This window comes from Dipodomys spectabilis, unplaced genomic scaffold (genome assembly GCF_019054845.1).
Source record: "Dipodomys spectabilis isolate Male_0828 unplaced genomic scaffold, ASM1905484v1 ptg000096l, whole genome shotgun sequence".
Classification (NCBI taxonomy): Eukaryota; Metazoa; Chordata; class Mammalia; order Rodentia; family Heteromyidae; genus Dipodomys; species Dipodomys spectabilis.
The window spans coordinates 25,966,325-25,987,989 of NW_024870773.1; the positions used below are offsets into that span (position 1 = coordinate 25,966,325).

At 41.8% G+C, this 21,665-nt stretch overlaps 2 protein-coding genes across 3 annotated transcripts in view; one reads left to right on the forward strand and one right to left on the reverse strand.

The window, feature by feature from the left end:
- Dip2c (disco interacting protein 2 homolog C) overlaps nucleotides 1-21,665 on the forward strand; it is a 312,795-nt gene that overhangs the window by 61,630 nt on the left and 229,500 nt on the right. The gene's annotated exons all lie outside the window — the stretch shown is intronic.
- LOC122113150 (2-iminobutanoate/2-iminopropanoate deaminase-like) lies at nucleotides 5,707-6,356 on the reverse strand. The gene has a single exon (XM_042686111.1). The coding sequence runs from the start codon at nucleotides 6,349-6,351 to the stop codon at nucleotides 5,938-5,940; it is 414 nt and encodes a 137-aa protein (XP_042542045.1). The 5' UTR covers nucleotides 6,352-6,356; the 3' UTR covers nucleotides 5,707-5,937.

Consider the following 21,665-nt stretch of genomic DNA (forward strand, 5'->3'; position numbering starts at 1 on the left):
GGTGGAAAAGAGCCATATTTCCTTGGCTGTAGGGAGAGCCTGTTGGCCTCCATTTCCAGGCAACAATTCCTCGGTATAGAGTCCATCCTTCTTAGGAATCTATGCCATTGTAATTCAGAAGCAAATTGCGCAATTGCTCTAATTACCTGCTGCTAAGTCCCCATCCCAATTATCATGAATTAGAAACAGTGATAATTATTAAAAGAGGTAAGGAATCAAAGATATTCAGGGTGGAAACTAATGCAGTTGTTTGCCTGGTCAAGCCTTGCCAAGAATGTAAAACCAGTGCAACCAATTTTAGGTGCCTTGAATTTCCTCCAGATTGGATTCCTTGGCTGTCTCAGATTCCCTCAGCTGCTGCAGTTCCTCTCCGGTCTGGCAGCACATTCCAGCCATTCACTTCTCAACTCACAGCCCGGGATGTGCTTATTATTTATAGAAAAACACCACATTATTATCTATCTGAATTGACATTTGATAGGTGTGGAAACCGAGGCTGAGGGAGGTTCTGCCCTCTGGTTGGCAAGCGTTAGACAGTGTCCCCAGGACTGGAGAGGCACAGGTGCCCCCAGACACTCAAGAGAGTGCAGAGGTGGTCCTTTCTCTAGTCCTGGCCTGGCAGGAGAAGGGAGGAATTGCACTATTGCCTGCTCTGGGTACCTGATGGGAGAGGAGAGTTGGGGGAGGGTGGCATTATGCATTTAGATCATGGTTTGGACTGGTTGTCTTCCAGGTGAGGTTAGAATGCAAGAATGAAGGTGAGCACCCCCAGCATTGCTGCCCTCCCCCATCCCCACCCCCTGTCCTGTTCTCCCTTGGCATCAGATAACATAGCATCCTGTAAGTGAATCCTAAATTTCACTTGCTGAGTGCACAAGTTTCTCACTGGTTATACCGTAGTACCTTCATTAAGATGATGTGCCCTGTCCAGGGACAGGTTATTCTGGGTTTAATGTCCCTCTCTGCTACATCTTGAGCAGAACTCCCAAAGTGTCAGACTTCCATGAGGTTGAGACTTGCCTGTGTTGTGATAGATTCCAGGGTCTTTCCCTGTCCCCATTTCCAGTTCTGATTGGAGGAGATTTGACACAGTACTTGATAAGCTCCAGCAGACTCCAGAGATCTGTTCAGACCGTCTTCCCACTGACTTAGAGGGGAAGCAGGTGCACACCTGATCTTTATACATTCTTAAAGAACAGAGTTACAAAGCTCTCTGGAACTCATTTTTTGGGAGGTGCTGTGAGGTGAGTGCTGGATTGGAACTCTGGGACCTGAGCTTACTAGGTGGGCATGCTACTGCTTAAGCTGTCTCCAGTCCTTTTTGCTCTGGTTCATAATAATGGTTATTATTTGTGCTGGTCCTGAGGCTTGAACTCAGGACCTGGGTGCTGTCCCTGAGATTTTTAAGCTTAAGGCTGGCACTCTTCCACTTGAGTACAGCTCCACTTCTGGCTTTTTGCTAGTTAATTGGAGTTAAGAATCCCATAGGTTTTCCTGTCCAGGCTGCCTGCAAACTGTGATTCTCCAATCTCTTAGCCTCTTGAGCTAGGATTGCAGGCATGAGCCTGGCGCCTGGCTTCACAGGTAATTTTTGAGACTGAGTCTTGCTTTTTTTAATTTTTATCTTTTGTTCTTGGCTCCTGGCCAACACCATGATCCTCATATTTACACTTCCTGCCATGTCTGGGATGGCAGGCAGGTACCACCAATTCTGGCTTTTCTGATAACATGGGGATCTTAGGAACATTTTTTTTTTTTGCCCAGGCTGGCCTGGGAACACAATTTCCCTGACCTCAGCCTCTCAAATAGCTAGGATTACAGGAATGAGCTACAGGCACCCGGTTTGTGAACTCCTAAAAGTACCTCGTTAGCTTTGTTGACAGCGGTTTCCTTTGTAGAACAAGAGCTAATGTAACCAGAGCACATAACTTCTTGGAGCCATCCTAAGCCACAGGCCACGCACCTGTCTTGTGCCAGCCATTTCACAGGTGTAGAATGTTCTGTTTAAAATAGGACTGGGGAAAGTGTACATCCAGATCACATTGCCAATGTGGCTGCAGAGCAGAGCCCCAAGTGCACAGTCCCTAAGGAGGATTCGGACAACTTTATTTATTTTTAGTTTCACAACAGTGTAATATGGGTTTCCCATCCTCATCCTGGCCAACATTTGTTGTTGTTTCTTGATAAAGGCCATTCGAACCAGAGTGAGATGGAATCTCATGTTGTTTTGATTTGTATTTCTTTTACAGCCAGGGATATTGAAGATTTCTTCATGTATTGATTGGTCATTTGTACTACTTCTTCTGAGAAGTGTTTTTTAGCTCCTTTGCAACCACTATGGGAGATAGTATGGACATTCTTCAAAAACTAAACATAGAAGTACTCTGTGATCCAGCCATACCACTCTTGGGCATTTATTTGAAAGATTGCAAGTTAGGATACAGTAAGGACACTTGCACACCCATGTTCATTTTTGCATTATTCATCATAGCCAAGTAATGAAAACTGCCCAGGTAACCAACAATGGATGAATGGATCAAGAAACTGAGATATATGATCTGTATATACGTAAAAAGGCAATTCTATTCATCTGTCAGGAAGAATAAAAGTATGTCACTTGCAGGGAATTAGATGGGCCTGGAAAAGTTTATGTTGAGTGATGTTAAGTCAGGCTCAGAGAGACAAGAGGTACATGCTTTCTTTCATATGTGGACGTTAGACCTAAAATATAAACATATATAAATCACACCAAGGGCCATAAGTGCAAGATCAAGCTGACTAAAGTATATGAAGGGGTGGATTTCCATGGTCCACCCTTTGAACACTTAACAGATAGTTAAACAAAATGAATACTAGGAAGCTAAAATGTGTGAGTGAGGCATGGCTTGAATGGAAGGAGGCAGATGAACCGAAGGAGAAATGGTGGGCAAATATAGTTGTCATACTCAATACACATAGGTGAAACTGGAGCTAGGAAACTGGACAGGATGGGTGGGAGGTTGGGTTTGATGGGAAAAAGAGAGCGGTGGAGGTGGAGACACCATCAAGATGCATGGTACAACTAAGTCTAGATGACGAAAGATAACCAAAGATAAAATTTAAAATAAAAAAGTAAAGCAAGTACTTTTTGAAGAAAAAACTTGAAGTCTTGAGTCTCTTCTTGGTTCTGTGGGACATCAGTAATTCATTTTGTTTCTGGAAGTTTTGATTACATTCAAAGCAATCAGCAGCGAATGCATGTAAAGTATAACAAGCCTTGCTGCTGAGGACCTGCAGAATTCCCTTCCTGTGGTGTTGAGAAGATGAAGACCGTGTTTGGCATGGTGTTGTGCTCATGTGAGCCATGAGGAGGGTGTTTGGAACCCCTTAGGTTGTTTTCTCAAGTCTTTTCAGAGGGCATAGAAAATAAGACAGAGATGGAGAATTTATAGTTGAGGTACTTCTGCTTTTTCTAAATAAAATACAAGGGAAATTTGAAGTTTTAACTTCGTACTTGAAGCGTTTCAAGTTTCCTAGTAATATGTAGATTCCTCTACCTCCATTGTTGGATAATTTCTTCTTCTCTTCACATCCTCCTTAATTGTACAGTTAAAATCTCAACTTACTGAACTAAAAATACCTTTTCATCTTTTAACTGATACCTTCCTCATTGTATTTGTGAAATCAGTTGGGCAAGTTAGTTCATTCTTGTTTGCAACTGATACATGGTACATTCTAGAAGATAAAGATCAATTGGTTCCTTGGCACAGATGTTTGAATACCTACATAGCCCAGCATAAGCTTTAGTTAACCTGGGCCATTTGGCCTGTTAGCACTAAGGTGTGCAAAACTGGATATTTATTTCAACCTCTGGACATAATAATATTAATCCAAGGATACTGGTTTTCCAGTGGGCTGTGGTTTATTCTAGGAGATGGCAGTTGAGACCTGAGGACCTAGAATCCCATCCTTTCGCCCCGTAGAGTGAAAGGCAAGCCCAGCTTTCCTTTGAGGGAAAATGTTCGGAACTACTTCCTTGAGAAAGATTGTGAAGGATGATTATGATGGGCAGATCTGTTTTTCCTGAGGGGGGAAAATCCAGAACCCCGGAATAGCCTCTGGGAGCCTGGTGTAGAGCTTCTGCTTTAAGGATTAGCCTGAAGCTTGAAGCAAGTGGAAGCCCAGGACACCACACATTGTTGGGTAGAAGGAAGGCAGTGGTGGTCCTGGAGCCTGTCTCTCACACAGGTGTCTCAGCCTGTTTTCTCACTGGCTTTGTGTCTAGAAAGGCTAGACACTTCAGTGTGAGCTCAGGCTGGGCACTGCTCTTGTGGAAGCAGTGCCAGGGTCCTCCAAACACATGCCTTCCACCGCATGAAGAGCACAGGGAAGCCGCCAGAGCACAAGCAGCAAACTGAGCATTAATCTTTGTGAGACCAGAGCTGCCCTTAGATTGAATCCCTTTCTGTGCATTTCTCCAGTAAGGCCCGGGCATAATCAGTGCTTTTGGGTGCAAGTGTTAAGGGAATGCAGACTATTCTGAGAAATATGCTTTATGTATAGATTAAATTGTTTAAAAGAGAATGAACTTATTTTGGGGGAAAATTACCTTTTCTTTTAAAAATAAAAGGACTAGTTATTTTTCTCTGAGTTACTTTTGAAGAAGTAGTTTTGATCTGGTGCTGTTGGCTCATGCTTCTATTCCTCTATACTGTGGAGACAAGATCTGGGGATTAAAGTTTGAAGCCAGCCTGGGCACACTGATTTTTAAAAAAATCTCCAATTAACCAACAAAAAGCGGGATCTAGAGGCATGGCTCAAGTGGTAGAATACCAGCCATGAACAGAAATCCTCAGTGAAAACTTGGGGCCCTGAGTTCAACCTTTGGGACAATACCTAGAGCAGCTCTTGTTCTGATTTTTTTTTTTTTTTTTTGGTTGGTCGTGGGGCCTGAATTCTGGGCCTAGGTGCTGTCCCTCAGCTCTTCAGCTCAAGGCTAGTGCTCTACCACTTAAGCTACAGCGCCACTTCCGGTTTTCTGGTGATTTATTGGAGATAAGAGTTTCACAGACTTACCTGCCCGGGCTGGCTTTGAACCGTGATCCTCAGATCTCAGCCTCCTGAGTAGCTAGAATTACAGGTGTGAGCCACCGGCACCTGGCCTGATTTTTTTTTTTTGGGGGGGGTCCGGTTGTGGGGCCTGAACTCTGGGCCTGGGCGCTGTCCCTCAGCTCTTCAGCTCAAGGCTAGTGCTCTACCACTTGAGCCACAGTGCCACTTCCGGCTTTTTTCTTTTTTCTTATGTGGTGCTGAGGAATTGAACCCAGGGCCTCATGCATGCAAGGCAAGCGCTCTACCACTGAGCCACCTTCCCAGCCCCCTGATTTTTTTTAAACCAGTCCTGGGGCTTGAACTCAGGGCTTGGGCACTGTCCCTGAGCTTCTTTTGCTACAGTGCCACTTCTGGCCTTTTCTGTTCATGTGGTACTGAGGAATCGAACGGGGGCTTCATGTGTGCTAGGCAAGCACTCTACCACTAAGTCACATTCCCTGCCTGAATTTTTTTAATGACTTTTTTTTTTTTGTTTTTGTTTTTTTTTGAGATTACATGCTTATTTATTTCCATTAGAAAAATATTGCTCATATAAAATTTTGGTCCACTTCCTTCTCCTTTACCTGTACTATTCAAGTTTGAGTACTTTAATTTTACTCACATCATTTTATTAAGTGAATAATATATTTTCCTTTATTTTAGTTATTTGAACTACGTAATTAATGTCTCTGTACACGTGTAATTAGCCATATAAGTATACAAAAGTGTAATTTATAGCATCAGTAACTTCAACATTTTCATTATCTAATCTTTCCTATGTATGGAATTTCCACAATAACCATCCATTTGTAAAAATTAATGTTAAAGATAGGATGAAAACCCCCGAGTAAAGCACACTGAAGCCACTTATAACGAAGCTGTAGTGAGAGGCCCTTGGATAGCTATAGCTTCAATTTCAACATGGGCTCCTATGGGTAAGGCAGCAACCTGGTAAGCAGATCGAGCTGGAAAATCACTCTTGAAAAATTGTTTGTAGACTTCATTGACAGTACCAAAGTCATTCATGTCAGTCAGAAAGACAGTTGCTTTTACCACATTGGTGAAGTCACAGCCTGCTGCTTTCAAAATTTCAATCATGTTTGTAAGAGCTTGTTTTGTTTCTTCCACCACCCCTTCTGGCACAGGCTTTCCACTTGAAGGGTCCAGGCCTACCTGCCCTGAAACGTACACAGTCCGGTCGACTAACACAGCTTGACTGTAGGGACCAATGGGCCTGGGGCTTTTCGTGGTGCTGATCACCTTTTGGATTAGAGACGACATGGCTAACCCTTCACTTGTGGCCAGTCGGGGAGAAGCCTGAGCTAGAGCGACCCGCTATCCTCACCATGACTTTTTTTTTTTTTTTTTTTAATGATATAGTGTTGATATTTTAAAGTCTGCTTTGGTATTGTTTGTAAGATTGTAATGAACATATGGATCAGTTGCGTCCTCTGTCTCAATGATATTTTGCACAAGAAAAACTCCCAACACCTAGGGAACAAAATTCAGCTAATTTCTTCCTGATTTCATCACTAGAAAAAAGTTGTCTTGTGTATTCTAGAACTTTTAGAAAGTTCTTGTAATGAGCAAAGGAAACAATGCTTGTATGAGTTGAATTTGTGTGGAGGTGGTTAACTATTTTGTTACCAGATTTATCTCACTTTTTTAAATAGCAATTTTGCATTAAATTTAGAGTACTGAGTCATAAAAGCCTAATGTAATTTTTACTTTTGCCTTTGTGATGCGACTTTGGATGACTGGAATGTTGAAGAGTGACAAAAGAATTAATGGTCACGATTCAGGGGTTGCTTTTGCTTTGAATGTAATAGGATTTTTAGGGAAGCAAGTGAGTCATTCTTCTGATAGGCAAGCTGTATGTTGGGATCTAGTTTCTTAGTTGAATTTCTGTAATAAGAACTGTATGTAAAGTCTTTGATATGCTGAACTTTGCATTATATAAAGTCTTGACATTGACATCTGCCCATGTCTAACTTTTCCCAGACTCTGTGATCCTGTAAGACAGTGAAGGCTAAGAGATCCCTTACCTTGCCCATTAAGGTGGTTCATTCCTGTAATACAGAACTTGGGAGGGTTGGGTTTGATGTCAGCCTGGCTTATATACTAAGAGACTGTCTCAAAACAAAAAACAAAAAGAAAAAAAAAAAAACTCCAACCTTCTACCTTTTTTGCTTCCTACAGAGAACCCCATTTGCCATCTTTGCCAGCTTAAAGAGACCTTGAGGATGATCTGTTTACCAGGCCTCACAGAAGCTGCACGTGGTCCATGCTATCTGACTTATGAATGATGAGCTGCACTGCTTGCTCCCACTGCACAATCACAGCAGAATGCTGGGCAGCTAGACCTCATTTCATCCTCCATTTGGTTGGCCACATTGTCACCTTGTCACTTGCTTCTAAAGTTATTTCCTCCTCTTTGTAATAGAAAAATCTTTGTGTAACCATTGAGATGCTTCAGGGTTATGGTCAAGGAAATACTTTCCCTCTTACTTTGTAATAATCCTTTCTCATAAAGTGTTCTTAGCAAGTTTCAATTTGTTCTTTTACTTAACACATTGCTTCATGCAGAGAACAGCTAGACTGCGTGTGCACCTAGGCTGTGATTGATGGTGGACGGAACCTCCAAGCCATGGGTGGCTGAGAGGGCAGTTTTAGATCCCCAGCTTTAGGTGGAATGGAAATGGAGGGAACCTATCTACATTTTCCATCTGGAGTCATAAATGGTTGCAGTTCTAAAAGTCGTAGTTTCTGTGTAGGATTACAGAAAGAAAAACATATCTAGTTTTCTGAAACGCATGTTTAACATCTAAATTGGGAATGACGGTTTTTGAAGCATGGGTGTATTTTGAAACTATTGAGTGTAAACCTCATTGTACCTTTATTTTACTTTTGCCAGATTATCTAGAGAGTTACCGAGTCTTTGGAGTCGTAATAACAGTAGTTCAGACTTGAATGACTTCTATGAAGCAAATGAAGTGCTATAATAGAAATCCTATGTAGCTGGCTAAAGTAGGTGATTGCTGAAAGCCAGACTTCTGGTCTCCTTTTCTTTTAACCAAACAAGGAAGCAAAGAGTGCAGTCTAAAGTGGCAGATTTATTCCAGTATACCAGAACGTTTCAGGAGTGAATAGCCTGCCAGTGGGGCATATTTTCTCATGTTAATATGTAACGTGCCATAAATTCTGACGAGGCTGGTTACTGGTATGCAGTACATCACACAGCAAAGTCACACCTGGCCCAGAGCCCTGAACACGTTAGTTCAGTCTGATCAACCCAGCTTTATTTTCGAAAGGGCTTTGATCAGGTGTCCAAAGACCTGGATTCTTTTGCCATTGAGATTCCTTTAACAGATAAAAATGTTCCTACTTCATACTAACCACAGTGTTTGCCTTATAGGATGGTTGTAAGATAACATTAAAGGTTGTTTGGGAAGTCACTTTGGAGGTATAAAGAGCTGCTGGAGTTTTGAAGAACATTTACACCGTTGTAACTGTCCTGTTTCTCAACAGTCGCCTCCAATTTCTTGTTTCCGGGCTTCAGGCTCTTCCTTCATTAGCAGTACTTGCCCTGAGCTGTGGAGAGGAATGATGATTCTTCCAGACAGTCTTGTCATTTGTTCATCTCATCTAATGTTCATGTACGAGTTTCAAACAGAGCTGCTGTGATGATTGTGCAGTCACAGAAGTCTGCAGCCCATCTGGAGTACCCCTGGCGGTGTGCAAATACTGCTGTTAAGCAACCAAAAATACCAGTCAACAGTGTGACCAACACCATGAAGTTGGTATCATTTGCCCAGGTTTTCAGTGTGGAAGTAGACCTTGATGGGTGGCTGGCATTCAGTTCATTCTGTCAGGTGTGGTCTGGGCTTTGTCCAGGCACGGGCCCAGCTCATTTCCTACTTTCAGTTGACAAGTCCTTGATTCAGGTTTGTCCTCTTTGCTATTGTATAAACAAAGAAGAGACTCCCTATACTTATCATCACTAGTGTGTGTGTGTGTATGTATGTGCGTATACACACACCTCTAGGTAATCATTGTCTGTGTGTGTGTGCACCTCCTTATCCTCATCATCTCTGTGTATGTACCTCTGCATAACCATTGCCGGTATGTGTATACCTCCACATGCTCATCTTGTACTACTTTTACATCTTAAAACCAGTACTGACAGATTTAAGGATATGCGACTTGACAGGAACTTCATAAATTTATCTCCTGAGGAGAACTCTATAGAGGTTAGAATGCTCATAGTAATAAAAGGCATTCATTTCTATTAGCACTCCACATTTGGATTTGAAAGACAGGCAAAATTTGGTAAGCTCTTCGACCTAATTTTGAGAGCTACACATTGAATAGCGAGGCAGATTTTTGTCAAGCAATGATGAAGACAGACCATAGTTAAAAATAACTATGTGGGGGGTATTTATTCCTCCCCTGTTTTGGGGGGGGGCACTGGAAGCTCCCTCAGCTCTTTTGTTCTTCCTGAGTGAAAACTACGCATATTCTGACAATCCACACTGCGGTTCCATTTTCTGTTAGAACATGTTTTCTGTGGGTTCTAAACCATAGACCAAGTATTTCTTGACCTCATTTTGTCTATTTCACACAAATGGCATTTCATGAAAACTATTGCAAATGCTGGAGGGGAATACCTATTTCATTATAAAGCACATAGGCCAATAAGAATGTAGTCTTTTCTGTGAACTTCAGCAGTGATTTTAGCCTTTTATGAAACAAAATAACCACTTATTTGTTAGATTACTCATGTGTTTAAAGGGGGAAAAACAGAACCAGATCATTCTGTATGCCCACAATGAAAATGTAAATGGTGGAATTCACTTGGTGTCCTTTTCAAGATGAGTTTAAAGTTTGGCTATTCACTAAGCTAAGTTTAGATTAATTTCTCAAAGTTTCTCACAACTTCCCTTTAATTTTTAGTTTGGATTTCATGTGAAGAATTGAATGTGTTGTTGTGAAACAGAGTTCTATGTTCATGAGCACCACGTGACATGCAAGAGGGCTGTAGTTGTGGTTTTACTTTAATTCATGTGGAACTCAGGCTCTGTGGTCCTGCGGTTGTCATGTGTCCAATGATGATCTGATTATCAGGAAGTTTCCATCCTGTCTTAAGATTTTGCCCCTTCCAGATTGACCTTTGACCTTTGTCCTTAATCACACTGCCTTCAGTCACTGACCCAGTCGTTAACAGCTGGTAGGCAGGGGCAGCCAGCAGGTCACTAATTACTTCCTTTAATTGTAAAGCTTGGGATAAGATTAGACTTTGATAGAAGTTTGGTCTTAACCTATGAAGGACTCTTTTTAGTTTCACCAATTTAAAAATTTGTAAATCGTTCAGAGATAACAGGAAGAGAGCTGCATTCAGCCGAGTGCCATTTCATGAACATCTTTAGCCTTTGTTTTTGCCAGGCAGTGTGTTGAATTGGGATGGCCTAGTGAGTCCTCAGCCCGTTGCCTGCATGGTTGACCACTGCTAGCCATTTCAGTGAGGTGGGCGTCGCTTGCCAAGATCAGAGGGCACGAGAGGGAGATGAAGTTGGTGCCACCTGAGCCAGGGTTCCTGGCTGTCTGGACTTGATTCACACACTAGGAGCACGGCCTGCTGCCTGCAGCCTGTTGTGTGAGGGACCCGTCTTTACTATGTTCTTAGGTTCTGGTTTCACATGGTTGTCACTGCCTAGTTTGCAAAGCAGACATAAGGGCCTTCATGAGTGTGTGCATGGGCCCAGGAGTGTGTTTGTGTGTGTGAGTTTTTAGGCTGTGGTGCAGAAACATCCTGATGGGCTGGGAGGGAGACTTGTGTGAAGTTTTTTCTGCTTTTACTGGAAAACCCAAATCTCCATTGGCTTTTATTTTGCCAGTGGCAGTTTAAAATAATTCCCACAAATGTACTGAAATTCAAGACAACCTCACAACCTACTCCTCATCCACCTTTAGAGATAGCATACCATAGGGTTTGGACACCTAATGAAGAGTCCTACTTTATTCTCAAAGTAGATTCTCTTTTTAAAACTGGTCCTGGTGTGAATTATCTTTTAAACTCTGTGTTCTTAATTGCTTGGGAATGAGTGACCTCATCCTGGAGGATATGTGAGAAGAAGGAGCCTCAGATGGCCAGAGTTTTGGGGGTGCGGGCGAAGAGGGTGTTCTGAGACACTGTGTTGTGTGGTACTGGAGTGTGATTTTTTTTTAAATTGTGATTTCCACAGAAAATGTGTATCATACTTACCTGGCTGGGGGAGGGGGGCATTTGGCTTGAAGAGATGTCTATTTTGTGATTCTTTATTGATTTATAGCTTGGGAAAATGACTTGAGCTTTATTGAGGGATCTGGTAAAGGTGGAAAGTATGTGTGTAGCTGCCCGGAAGAGATTAGAAGGGCACTTCTGTAAGCACAAAGCCTAGCTCTAGCACTTATCTCCAAATAGTGCTGTTCTGATGATATCTCCCCTTTGTCCTTCCTGTTTAAATAAATGAATATAACACCTTCTAAATTGATTCTCCTCCGTGTCTTTGGCTCTTTGGTCCTCATGGATCAGCTCTGTGATCTAATCTATGCTGGCGGTGAGTGTCATGCAGCCTTGACCTGACTGTATGTTTTAACAGTTTCTGAAGTGGTAATGCAGAGCTGGACATGTATTTGTTGTGTGGAATGAGTGAGCCCTGTCAGGTGGAAGGGGTGTCCTGAAGAAGGGACAGGGGACCATGCCACTCAACTGCATCTGTGTAATGATGGGGCTGGAGGTAGGAACAGAGTGATCCTGTCAGAAAGATGGGGTGGCCATTGGTCATGCTGAGTCTTCACTCCTGGTGTCGTCTATGTTTTCATATATGGAAAGGAAACAATTAGGGTCAGTTGGTACCTTATGGGTATAAATTCTGTCCTCATGCAATCCCAGCTGTTGTCAGTAATATTATTTATACTCTTCTATCCCCAGGCTTATTTGCTATGAAAATATGAAGGGACAGAAATAGTTCAAGGGCATTTAGAGACTTACATAATAATTAATAGGCCTAGTTATATGATTGCTTGTTTATTATGAGCAAATAATGAAACAATTTACTTAAATAGTTTTAGAAGATCTTTGGTAAAACCTCCTTGTTTAGTTAATGCACACACAAAGAAAGACAGGGAAATAAAACATTTGGGCGAGGATGGGAATGAGTGTGCAGAGGGAGGGCCAACTGTGAAGGTAAATGAGGGTGAGTGCAGTCAGGTGCTGATTGTGCATGTGTGAGCCCTCTGAAATTATTGAAGAAATAAAGAGGGGAGGAGAGGAAGTTCAATGAGGGGAGTGAGTTTGATAGGGAACATTGCATGCATGTGTGGAAATGGCCACACCTCCTTGTACATCTTATATATGTTAATAAAAAATGTTAAAAAAATCTTCTTAGAAAAAGCATTTGACAAGATCCAACACCCCTTTATAATGAAGGTTCTGGAAAAACTAGGAATCCAGGGAACATTCCTCAATACAATAAAAGCTGTATATGACAAACCTTCAGCCAACATTATACTTAATGGTGAAAAACTAAAGCCATTTCCTCTTAACTCAGGAACGAGACAGGATGTCCACTCTCTCTACTTCTCTTCAATTTAGGATTAGAATGCCTACCTATAGCAGTAAGACAAAATGCAAACATAAAAGGGATCCAAATAGTGAAAGATGAAGTAAAATGCTCCCTGTTTGCAGATGACATGATCTTGTATTTAAAGAGTCCCACGGACTCCACTCTCAAATTACTCAAGCTGAGTCAAAACTTTGGCAAAGTAGCAGGGTATAAAATTAACCCTCAAAAATCAATGGCTTTTCTGTATGCCAACATTGAGAAAAGCATGGCTGAAATCAGGAAAGCAACTCCATTCATAATAGCCCCACAAAAAAAAAAAAAAAAAAAACCTAGGAATTAACTTAACCAAAGAAGTGAAGGACCTCTATGATGAAAACTTTAAAAACCTGAAAAAAGAAATCAAAACAGAACTTAGAAAGTGCAAAAAACCTCCCATGCTCCTGGATTGGAAGGATCAACATTGTGAAAATGGCAATATTTCCCAAGGCTATCTACAAATTCAATTTGATATCTATCAATATTCCAACCTCATTCTTCAAGGAAATAGAAGAGGAAATCCAAAAATTCATATGGAACAATAAAAGACCCTGAATAGCAAAAACGATCCTTAACAGAAAGAACAGTGCTGGAGGAATATCAATACCAAATTTCAAACTCTACTACAAAGCCATAGTAATCGAAACAGCTTGGTACTGGCACAAGAAGAGACCTCAGGACCAATGGAATAGAATTGAAAACCCAGAAATGAACCTACAGACCTATAGTCATCTACTCTTCAATAAAGGAGCTAAAAAAAAATAGAATGGAAGAAAGACAGCCTCTTCAGTAAATGGCGCTGGCAAAATTTGTTAAACGCCTGTAGAAAACTAAAGCTACATCCTTATATATAATCCTGCACCAGAATCAACTCTAAATGGATTAAAGACCTCGGAGTCAAAGCAGACACCCTGAAAACATTGCAGGATGGAATAGGAGAAACCGTAGGTCTTCTTGGCACAGGCTGAAATTTTCTTAATAGAGACCCAGAAACACAACAAATCAAAGAAAGATTGGACAAATGGGATTGCATGAAATTGCAGAGCTTCTGCATGGCAAAGGACATAGCTCGCAAGATCAATAGAAAGCCCACGGATTGGGAGAAGATATTCACTAGCCATACAACGGACAAGGGTCTCATATCTAAAATATACCTGGAACTCAAAAAATTAAATCCCCCCAAAACAAATCTTCAAAGATACAACTGTCCAATAAATAAGTGGGCTGAAGACTTAAAGAGAAACTTCTCTGAAGAGGAAAGAAGGATGGCCAATAGACACATGAAGAAATGCTCAACTTCTCTATCCATAAAAAAATGCAAATCAAAACAACATTGAGATAATACCTCATCCCAGTTAGAATGGCTATAATCAACAACTCTAATAACAACAGATGCTGGAAGGGATGTGGCCAGAAGAGAACCCTACTGCACTGTTGGTGGGAGTGTAAACTTGTTTAACCGTTTTGGAAAGTAGTATGGAGGTTCCTGAAAAGACTCCACATAGAGCTCCCCTATGACCCAGCAATCCCACTTTTGGGCAATTACCCAAATGATCACAAGACCATACTAAAGCTACCAGCACAACTATCTTTATTGCAGCATTATTTACCATAGCTAAGATATGGAACCAACCCAGATGCCCCTCAGTAGATGAATGGATCAAGAAAATGTGGTATATACACACAATGGAATTCTATGCCTCCATCAGAAAGGATGACTTTGCCTCATTTGTTAGGAAATGGAAAGACTTGGAAAAAATTATATTAAGTGAAGTAAGCCAGGCCCAAAGAAACATAGGTCCCATGGTTTCCCTTATTTTCAATAGCTAGTATATGTCTGAGATAAGCAGAAACGGTCAGATAAGTTGATGTTAGGCGAAATGAACCCAAGATAAGGATTCAAATGTTTTTTCTTTTTTGTTATTGTTTCTAATATATTTATAAGGTGATTGTTTTGTTGCTTTGTATGTCCCTCCCCCACAGTATAACCCCTGTTTTCACTGTATTTGATGTTGTTATAATTTGTGGCTTAAACCTGTAACCCGTTACTCAGAAGGCTGAGATTTGAGGATTACAGTTTGAAGTCAGCTCAGACAGAAAAGTCCATAAGATTCTTTTTTTTTTTTTTTTTATTGTAAAGCTACTATACAGAGGGTCACAGTTACATGAGTGAGGTTATGAGTACACTTCCTCTTGAACATTGTTACCCCCTCCATTGTTTTCCCCCTACCATCCCCTCCCTCCCTCCCTTCCCCGAGGTTCTTTTTTTTTTTTTTTTTTGATTGTGATTAAATGATTACATAATTTCAAAGTCACAAGTTCATTCTAACTTCCCTGGAGCAAATTGTCTACCACAGTCTGTAATATATAACAGTGTTCACATGTTATATACCATATTTGTGATCAGCAGCATGAGGATATTTAGTAGTGGTTCAACCAGATGAGCGGGAGTTCTTTGTTTCTTAAGTCCTGTTAGTTTTGTCGTATCACTAACCTTTTGGATTTAGCATCCACTTATGAGGGAGACCATGTACCGTTTGTCTCTTCGTTCTTGGCTTACCTCGCTCAACATGATTCCTTCTAGCTCCATCCATTTCCCTGCAAATGCCATTATTTTGTCATTTCTAATGGCTGCATAATATTCCATTGTGTATAGATACCACAATTTTTGGATCCATTCATCTGTGGTGGGGCACCTAGGTTGTTTCCATATCCTAGCTATTGCGAACAGTGCTGCAATAAACATGGAGGTGCACGTGTCCTTGTATATTGGTTCCTGTTGTTCAGGGTAGATGCCTAGAAGTGGTATGACTGGGTCGTAAGGGAGGTCAATCTTTAGCTTTCTAAGGACCCTCCAGACTGCTTTCCAAAGTGGTTGTATAAGTGTACATTCCCACCAGCAGTGTAATAGGGTTCCTCTTTCTCCACATCCCCTCCAGCATTTGTCGTTGGCTGATTTGTGGATGTGGGACATTCTGACTGGGGTAAGGTGGTATCTCAGGGTTGTCTTTATTTGCATTTCCTTCACCACCAGGGATGATGAACATTTCCTCATGTGTTTCTTTGCCATTTTTATTTCTTCATTTGAGAAGTCCCTCTTTAGTTCCCTTGCCCATTTAGTAATTGGTTTGTTAGGTTTGGGAGGGATTAGTTTCTTGAGTTCCCTGTATATACAGGATGTTAACCCCTTGTCTGATATATTGCTGGTAAATATTTTTTCCCAATTAGTTGGTTGTCTTTCTAGCTTAGTTGCGATAGATTTAGCTGTGCAGAAGCTTTTTATTTTAAGGTAGTCCCATTTGTCGAGTCTCTCTCCAACTTGTTGTGACCCTGGGACTCTGTTCAGGAAGTTCCTTCCTGTGCCTATTAGTTCAAGTGTCTCTCCTACTCTGTCCTGCAGTAGTTTCAGAGATTCAGGTTTAATGTTAAGGTCTTTAATCCATTTTGAGTTGATGTTGGTGCATGGTGATAGGCTGGGGTCCACTTTTAGTTTTCTGCATGTGGCTGCCCAGTTTTCCCAGCACCAGCGGTTGAAGAGGCTGTGTTTCTTCCATTGTATGTCTTTGGCTCCTTTGTCGAATATCAGCTGGCTGTAGGCCTGTGGATTTATATCTGGATCTTCTATTCTGTTCCATTGGTCTTCGGGTCTGTTTTTGTGCCAGTACCATGCTGTCTTTGTGATTATAGCTCTGTAGTAGAGTTTGAAGTTCGGCATGGATAGCCCTCCCATATTGTCTTTATCCCCTAGAATTGTTTTGGCTATTCTAGGTCTTTTGTTGTTCCATATAAATTTTTGGACTGTTTTCTGTATTTCAGTGATGTACGTCATTGGGATTTTAATAGGAATTGCATTGAATTTGTATATTAATTTTGGAAGTATCACCATCTTTACTATATTAAGTCGGCCTATCCAGGAGCATGGGAGGTCTTTCCATTTCCTAGTGTCTTCTGCAATTTCTTTCTTTAACTTTTTATAGTTCTCATTAAATAGTTCTTTTACATCTTTGGTTAGGTTAATTCCTAAATATTTTATTTTTTGGGAGGTTATTGTGAATGGGGTTGCTCCCTTTATTTCCCTCTCTTCCTGTGCGTTATCAGTGTATAGGAAGGCAACTGATTTTTGTGGGTTTATTTTGTATCCTGCTATTTTGCCGAAGTGACTTATGATTTCTAAAAGTTTGGGGATGGAGTTTTTGGGATCGTGGAGGTATAGTATCATGTCGTCTGCAAAAAGGGATAGTTTCACTTCTTCTTTCCCTATGCGGATCCCTTTAATGTCTTTTTCTTGCCTTATTGCCCTGGCTAAGGGTTCTAGGACTATGTTGAAGAGGAGTGGAGACAGTGGACATCCTTGCCTTGTTCCTGTTTTTAGGAGGATTGGTTGTAGCTTTTCCCCATTAAGTATAATATTGGCTATTGGTCTGTCATAAATGGCTTTTATTGTTTTTAGAAATGTTCCTTCTATTCCTATTTTCTCCAGAGCTTTTAGCATGAATGAATGTTGAATTTTATCAAAGGCCTTTTCTGCATCTGTGGCGATAATCATGTGATTCTTGACCTTGGCTCTGTTGATATGCTGGATTACATTTATTGACTTACGTATGTTAAACCATCCCTGTGTCTCTGGGATGAAGCCTACCTGATCATAGTGTATTATTTTTTTTATGTGTTTCTGGATTCTGTTAGCTAGAATCTTGTTAAGGATCTTTGCATCTGTGTTCATCAAGGAGATTGGCCTGTAATTCTCCTTTTTGGTTGGGTCTTTGCCTGGTTTGGGGATGAGTGTGATATTGGCTTCGTAGAATGAGTTTGGGATAGCTCCCTCCTTCTCTGTTTCTCTGAAGAGCTTGAGGAGTATGGGTATTAGTTCTTGTTTAAAGGTCTTATAGAATTCTGCTGTGAATCCATCTGGTCCTGGGCTTTTTTTTGTTGGAAGACTTTTGATAGCTTCCTGTATCTCATTATAGGATATTGGCTTATTTAATTGGTTAACTTCTTCTTTGCTCAGTTTGGGTAACTTGTATTTCTCTAAAAATGCATCCATTTCCGCCAGATTTTCTTCCTTTAGAGAGTATAGCTTTTGAAAGTAGTCTGTTAGAATTGTTTGGATATCTTGGGTACGTGTTGTGATGTTTCCCGTGGCATCCCTAATCCTATTAATATGGGTTTCCTCTCTTCTTTTTTTAATTAATCTTGCCAACGGGCCATCAATTTTGTTTATTTTTTCAAAGAACCAGCTTTTTGTTTGGTTTATTTTGGTTATGGTTTTCTGATTTTCTAATTGGTTAATCTCTGCTCTCAATTTGGTTATCTGGCTTCGTCTAGTAGCTTTAGGTCCCATTTTTTCTTGTTTTTCTAGCTGTTTTAGTTGCAACATGAGATTATTTACTTGGTCTGTCTCCATTCTCTTGATGTGGGCACTGAGGGCAATAAATTTGCCCCTCAGGACTGCTTTTGCTGTGTCCCACAAGTTTCTTTGTGAGGTGTTTTCATTTTCATTGAGTTCTAGGAAATGCTTTATTTCTTCTCTGATCTCTTCTGTTACCCAGGCCTTGTTAAGGAGTGTGCTGTTCAATTTCCATGTATTAGAGAAATTTCTGCGGTATGCTTTGTTATTGAGAGCTAGCTTGATTCCACTGTGGTCAGATAGGATACAGGGGATTATGTCGATCCCTTTGTATTTGCTTAAGTTCCTTGAATGAACTATGATATGGTCTATTTTGGAGAAAGTTCCATGAGCTGCTGAGAAGAATGTGTACTGTGTTGTTTTAGGGTGAAATACTCGGTAGATGTCAGTTAATTCCGCTTGAAGTATGGCCTCACTTAATTCGGTAGCTTCTTTGCCAATCCTCTGGTTGGTAGACCTGTCCTTTGGTGAGAGTGGCGTGTTAAAGTCTCCTAGTATTATCGTATTGGGATCTATTTTATTCTGTAAGTTTGAGAGCATTTGTTTAACATATCTGGGTGCACCGATATTTGGGGCATATAAGTTGATGATGGTTATATCCTCCTCTTGGATTGTTCCCTTTATTAATATGTAGTGTCCGTCCTTGTCTTTCTGTACTGATTTTAATGAAAAGTTTATTTTGTCAGATATCAGGATAGCTACACCTGCTTTCTTATTGGGGGAATTTGATTGGTAGATCCTTTTCCACCCCTTCACTCTGAGTTTGTTTGTATGTTTGGCTGAGAGGTGGGTCTCCTGAAGGCAACAGATGGATGGGTCTTGTTTTCTGATCCAGTCCTCAGTTCGTTTTCTTTTAATTGGCGAATTCAGCCCATTTATATTAAGAGAAAGTATAGAGAGATGCATTGTTGTCCCTGCCATTCCGTTTTCCTTAGTTTTTCTTCTTTCCTTTCCTCCTGTGCTTGCTCAGTTAGACTTTGAGTAATGCCTGTTTGGGGCAGGTCCCAGTTCCTGGTTGCTTTCTTCAGGTTGTGTCCCCCCTCTTAGAATTCTTTGTAATGCTGGCTTAATGTTTATGTATTCATTTAGTTTTTCTTTGCTATTAAAAGTTTTCAGTTCTCCATCGAATGTGAATGCTAGCTTTGCCGGGTATATCAGTCTGGGTTGGCAGTTATTGGCTCTCAGGGCTCGTATGGTGCTTTCCCAGGCTTTTCTTGCATTCATTGTTTGTGTGGAGAGATCTGCAGTGATTCTAATTTTTTTCCCGTTGTAGTATAGCTCCTTCTTCATTTTTGCTGCATGCAGGATTGTTTCCTTATTATTCAGATCCATCATTGTTACTATTATGTGCCTAGAAGTGTTTCTCCTGGGATCTTGCTTGTTGGGTGTTCGATAAGCTTTTGTGATGTAGTTAAGATGGTCGTTTTTGAGGTGGGGAAAATTTTCATTGACTATCTTGTTAAATAGGTGTTGCATTCCCTTGCTCTGGAATTCCTCACCTTCGTCCACTCCGATTATGCGAAGGTTAAATTTTTTAGCATTATCTGCTTGCTCTTGAATTTCCCTTTGGTTTAATTTGAGTGATTTTTCCATATCTGTCACTTTTTGGTCCAGTTGGTGTATTCTGTCTTCTGTATCTGACACTCTACCTTCCATTTCATTCACTCTGTTGACCGTGGCTTCTATTGTGGTTTGCATGATGGAAATGGATCCCTTTATGGATTCAATGTTGGTTCTCAGAGTACTGATCTCACCTCTCAATGAGGTGATATCAGTATGCATTACCTCTAATTTGGCGTTTATCTCACTTCTTACTGAGGTTTGTGCAGCTTCTATTTTTGCATCCAATTTTTGTTTGATATCCTGTATATCTTTTGATAGTTCATCCTTGTGCTCTTTCAATTTCTGATCCATTTCTCGCTTTATTTCTTGAGTCATTGCCTCCAGCAACCCTTGGATGTAGTTTTTGTCTTCCATTCCTGCTTTGCTCCCACTGGGGCTCTCCCCTGCGTGGCTGCTGGCTTTTGAGGTGAGCTTGCTGTCCTGGGTAGTGGTAAACCTTGTGATTTTTCTCTGTGATTTTCGCATGGGGGTTCAGGAGACTGCTCTTCAATCTTGTTTTGGTGTGTCTGTCTTTGCTTGGTTGCTGATTCTCTATTGGTAGAGAGAGTCTGTGTCTGATCTGGATTCTGTTGGGAGCCTATTTCCAGCTGCTATTCACTTAGGATTCTCAGCTCTCTGCTGTAGCAATTCCCGCCTTTGGAAGGGTTGAGCAGCCTAGACTGCTTGTGTTTGCTCCTGCGGGTGCTCTTGGGAAGATCAGATGCTCTGGATGCACTCTCCCAAATACTGGAGTCTGCTATGGGCTCCTGATGTGTTTTTGTTTGTTTTGGGCTGGTTGTGGGCTTGAACTCTAGGTTTGGGTGCTGTCCCTCAGCTCTTCAGCTCAGGGCTGGCACCCTACCATTTGAGCCACAGCCCCACTTCTGACCCTTTTTGCTTTGTTCAGGCGCCGGTCCCCTGGCCTGGTTCCGGCCCCAGCCTGGAGCGCGCTCGTTAGGCCTGTGCTAATGTGTATACCACCTTGGTTATGCAGCCTGGAGGACACAGTTCAAATTTCTTCTACTGTTGGTAGTCTTGACCCAGGGGCACTGTTCCTGGCTTGAGCATTTAAGCTCCCTTCCCGGGGCGCTCTTGCTCTGGCCTGGCCAGCAGAGTGTGCTCCACCGGCTGGTGGGGCTCTCGAACAGTTCCCAGTTTTAGTGGGTCCTGTGGTCCAGGTGTTGGGGTAGGGAGTCTAGGTCAGGGTCTGGGGATTCCCTCCAGCTCTGGTCTCCCTTGATGGATTCCCTGTCCCCTGATGGGTACTCACCCTGTAGGTCGTCAGTTGTTGTTGCAGTCCGTCAGTTGTTGTTGCTGTCCGAGTTCAGTTGGGGTGGTTGCGGGCTGGGTTGGGCGGCCCCCCCGCCGGGTCGTTGCGATCGCGACAGGTCCCTTTATGGCGCTGCTGGTGCCGGGCGGCTTTGGCGGGATGGAGCCTCTCCGCTCCGGTGGAGAGTGATGGGTGGGGTGGGATCCTCCTGGAGACTCCCGGCTGGTAGGTTTCTCTGTTCCTCCATAAGATTCTTATCTCCACTTAACTACCAAAAGGCTGGAAGTAGAGCTGTGGCTCAAGTGGTAAAGTGCTAGCTTTGAGCACAAAAGCTCAGGGACAGCACCAAGGCCCTGAGCTCAGGCCCCAGGACCAGTACACAGAAAATCTCTCTCTCTCTCTCTCTCTCTCTGTCTCTCTCTCTCTCTGCCTCTCTCTCTCTGTTTTATGGCAAGGAACAAAGGCTGCTCAGCTTAATGAAATATTCAGTACTCTTAAGTAATGCCTTGGTCAGTGTCTTTGCTCTGCAACTTACATATACATTTCCATTGATTGGTTTTGGATCCAGTTGGCTCTTTTGGGCAGAGTTCTCAATGTGGAGGACTAGGGTGTAGGAGAGCAGGACCTGAGGACTGGCTGGAAGCTTGGAGACCACTCAGAAAGGCAACTTTGTCTT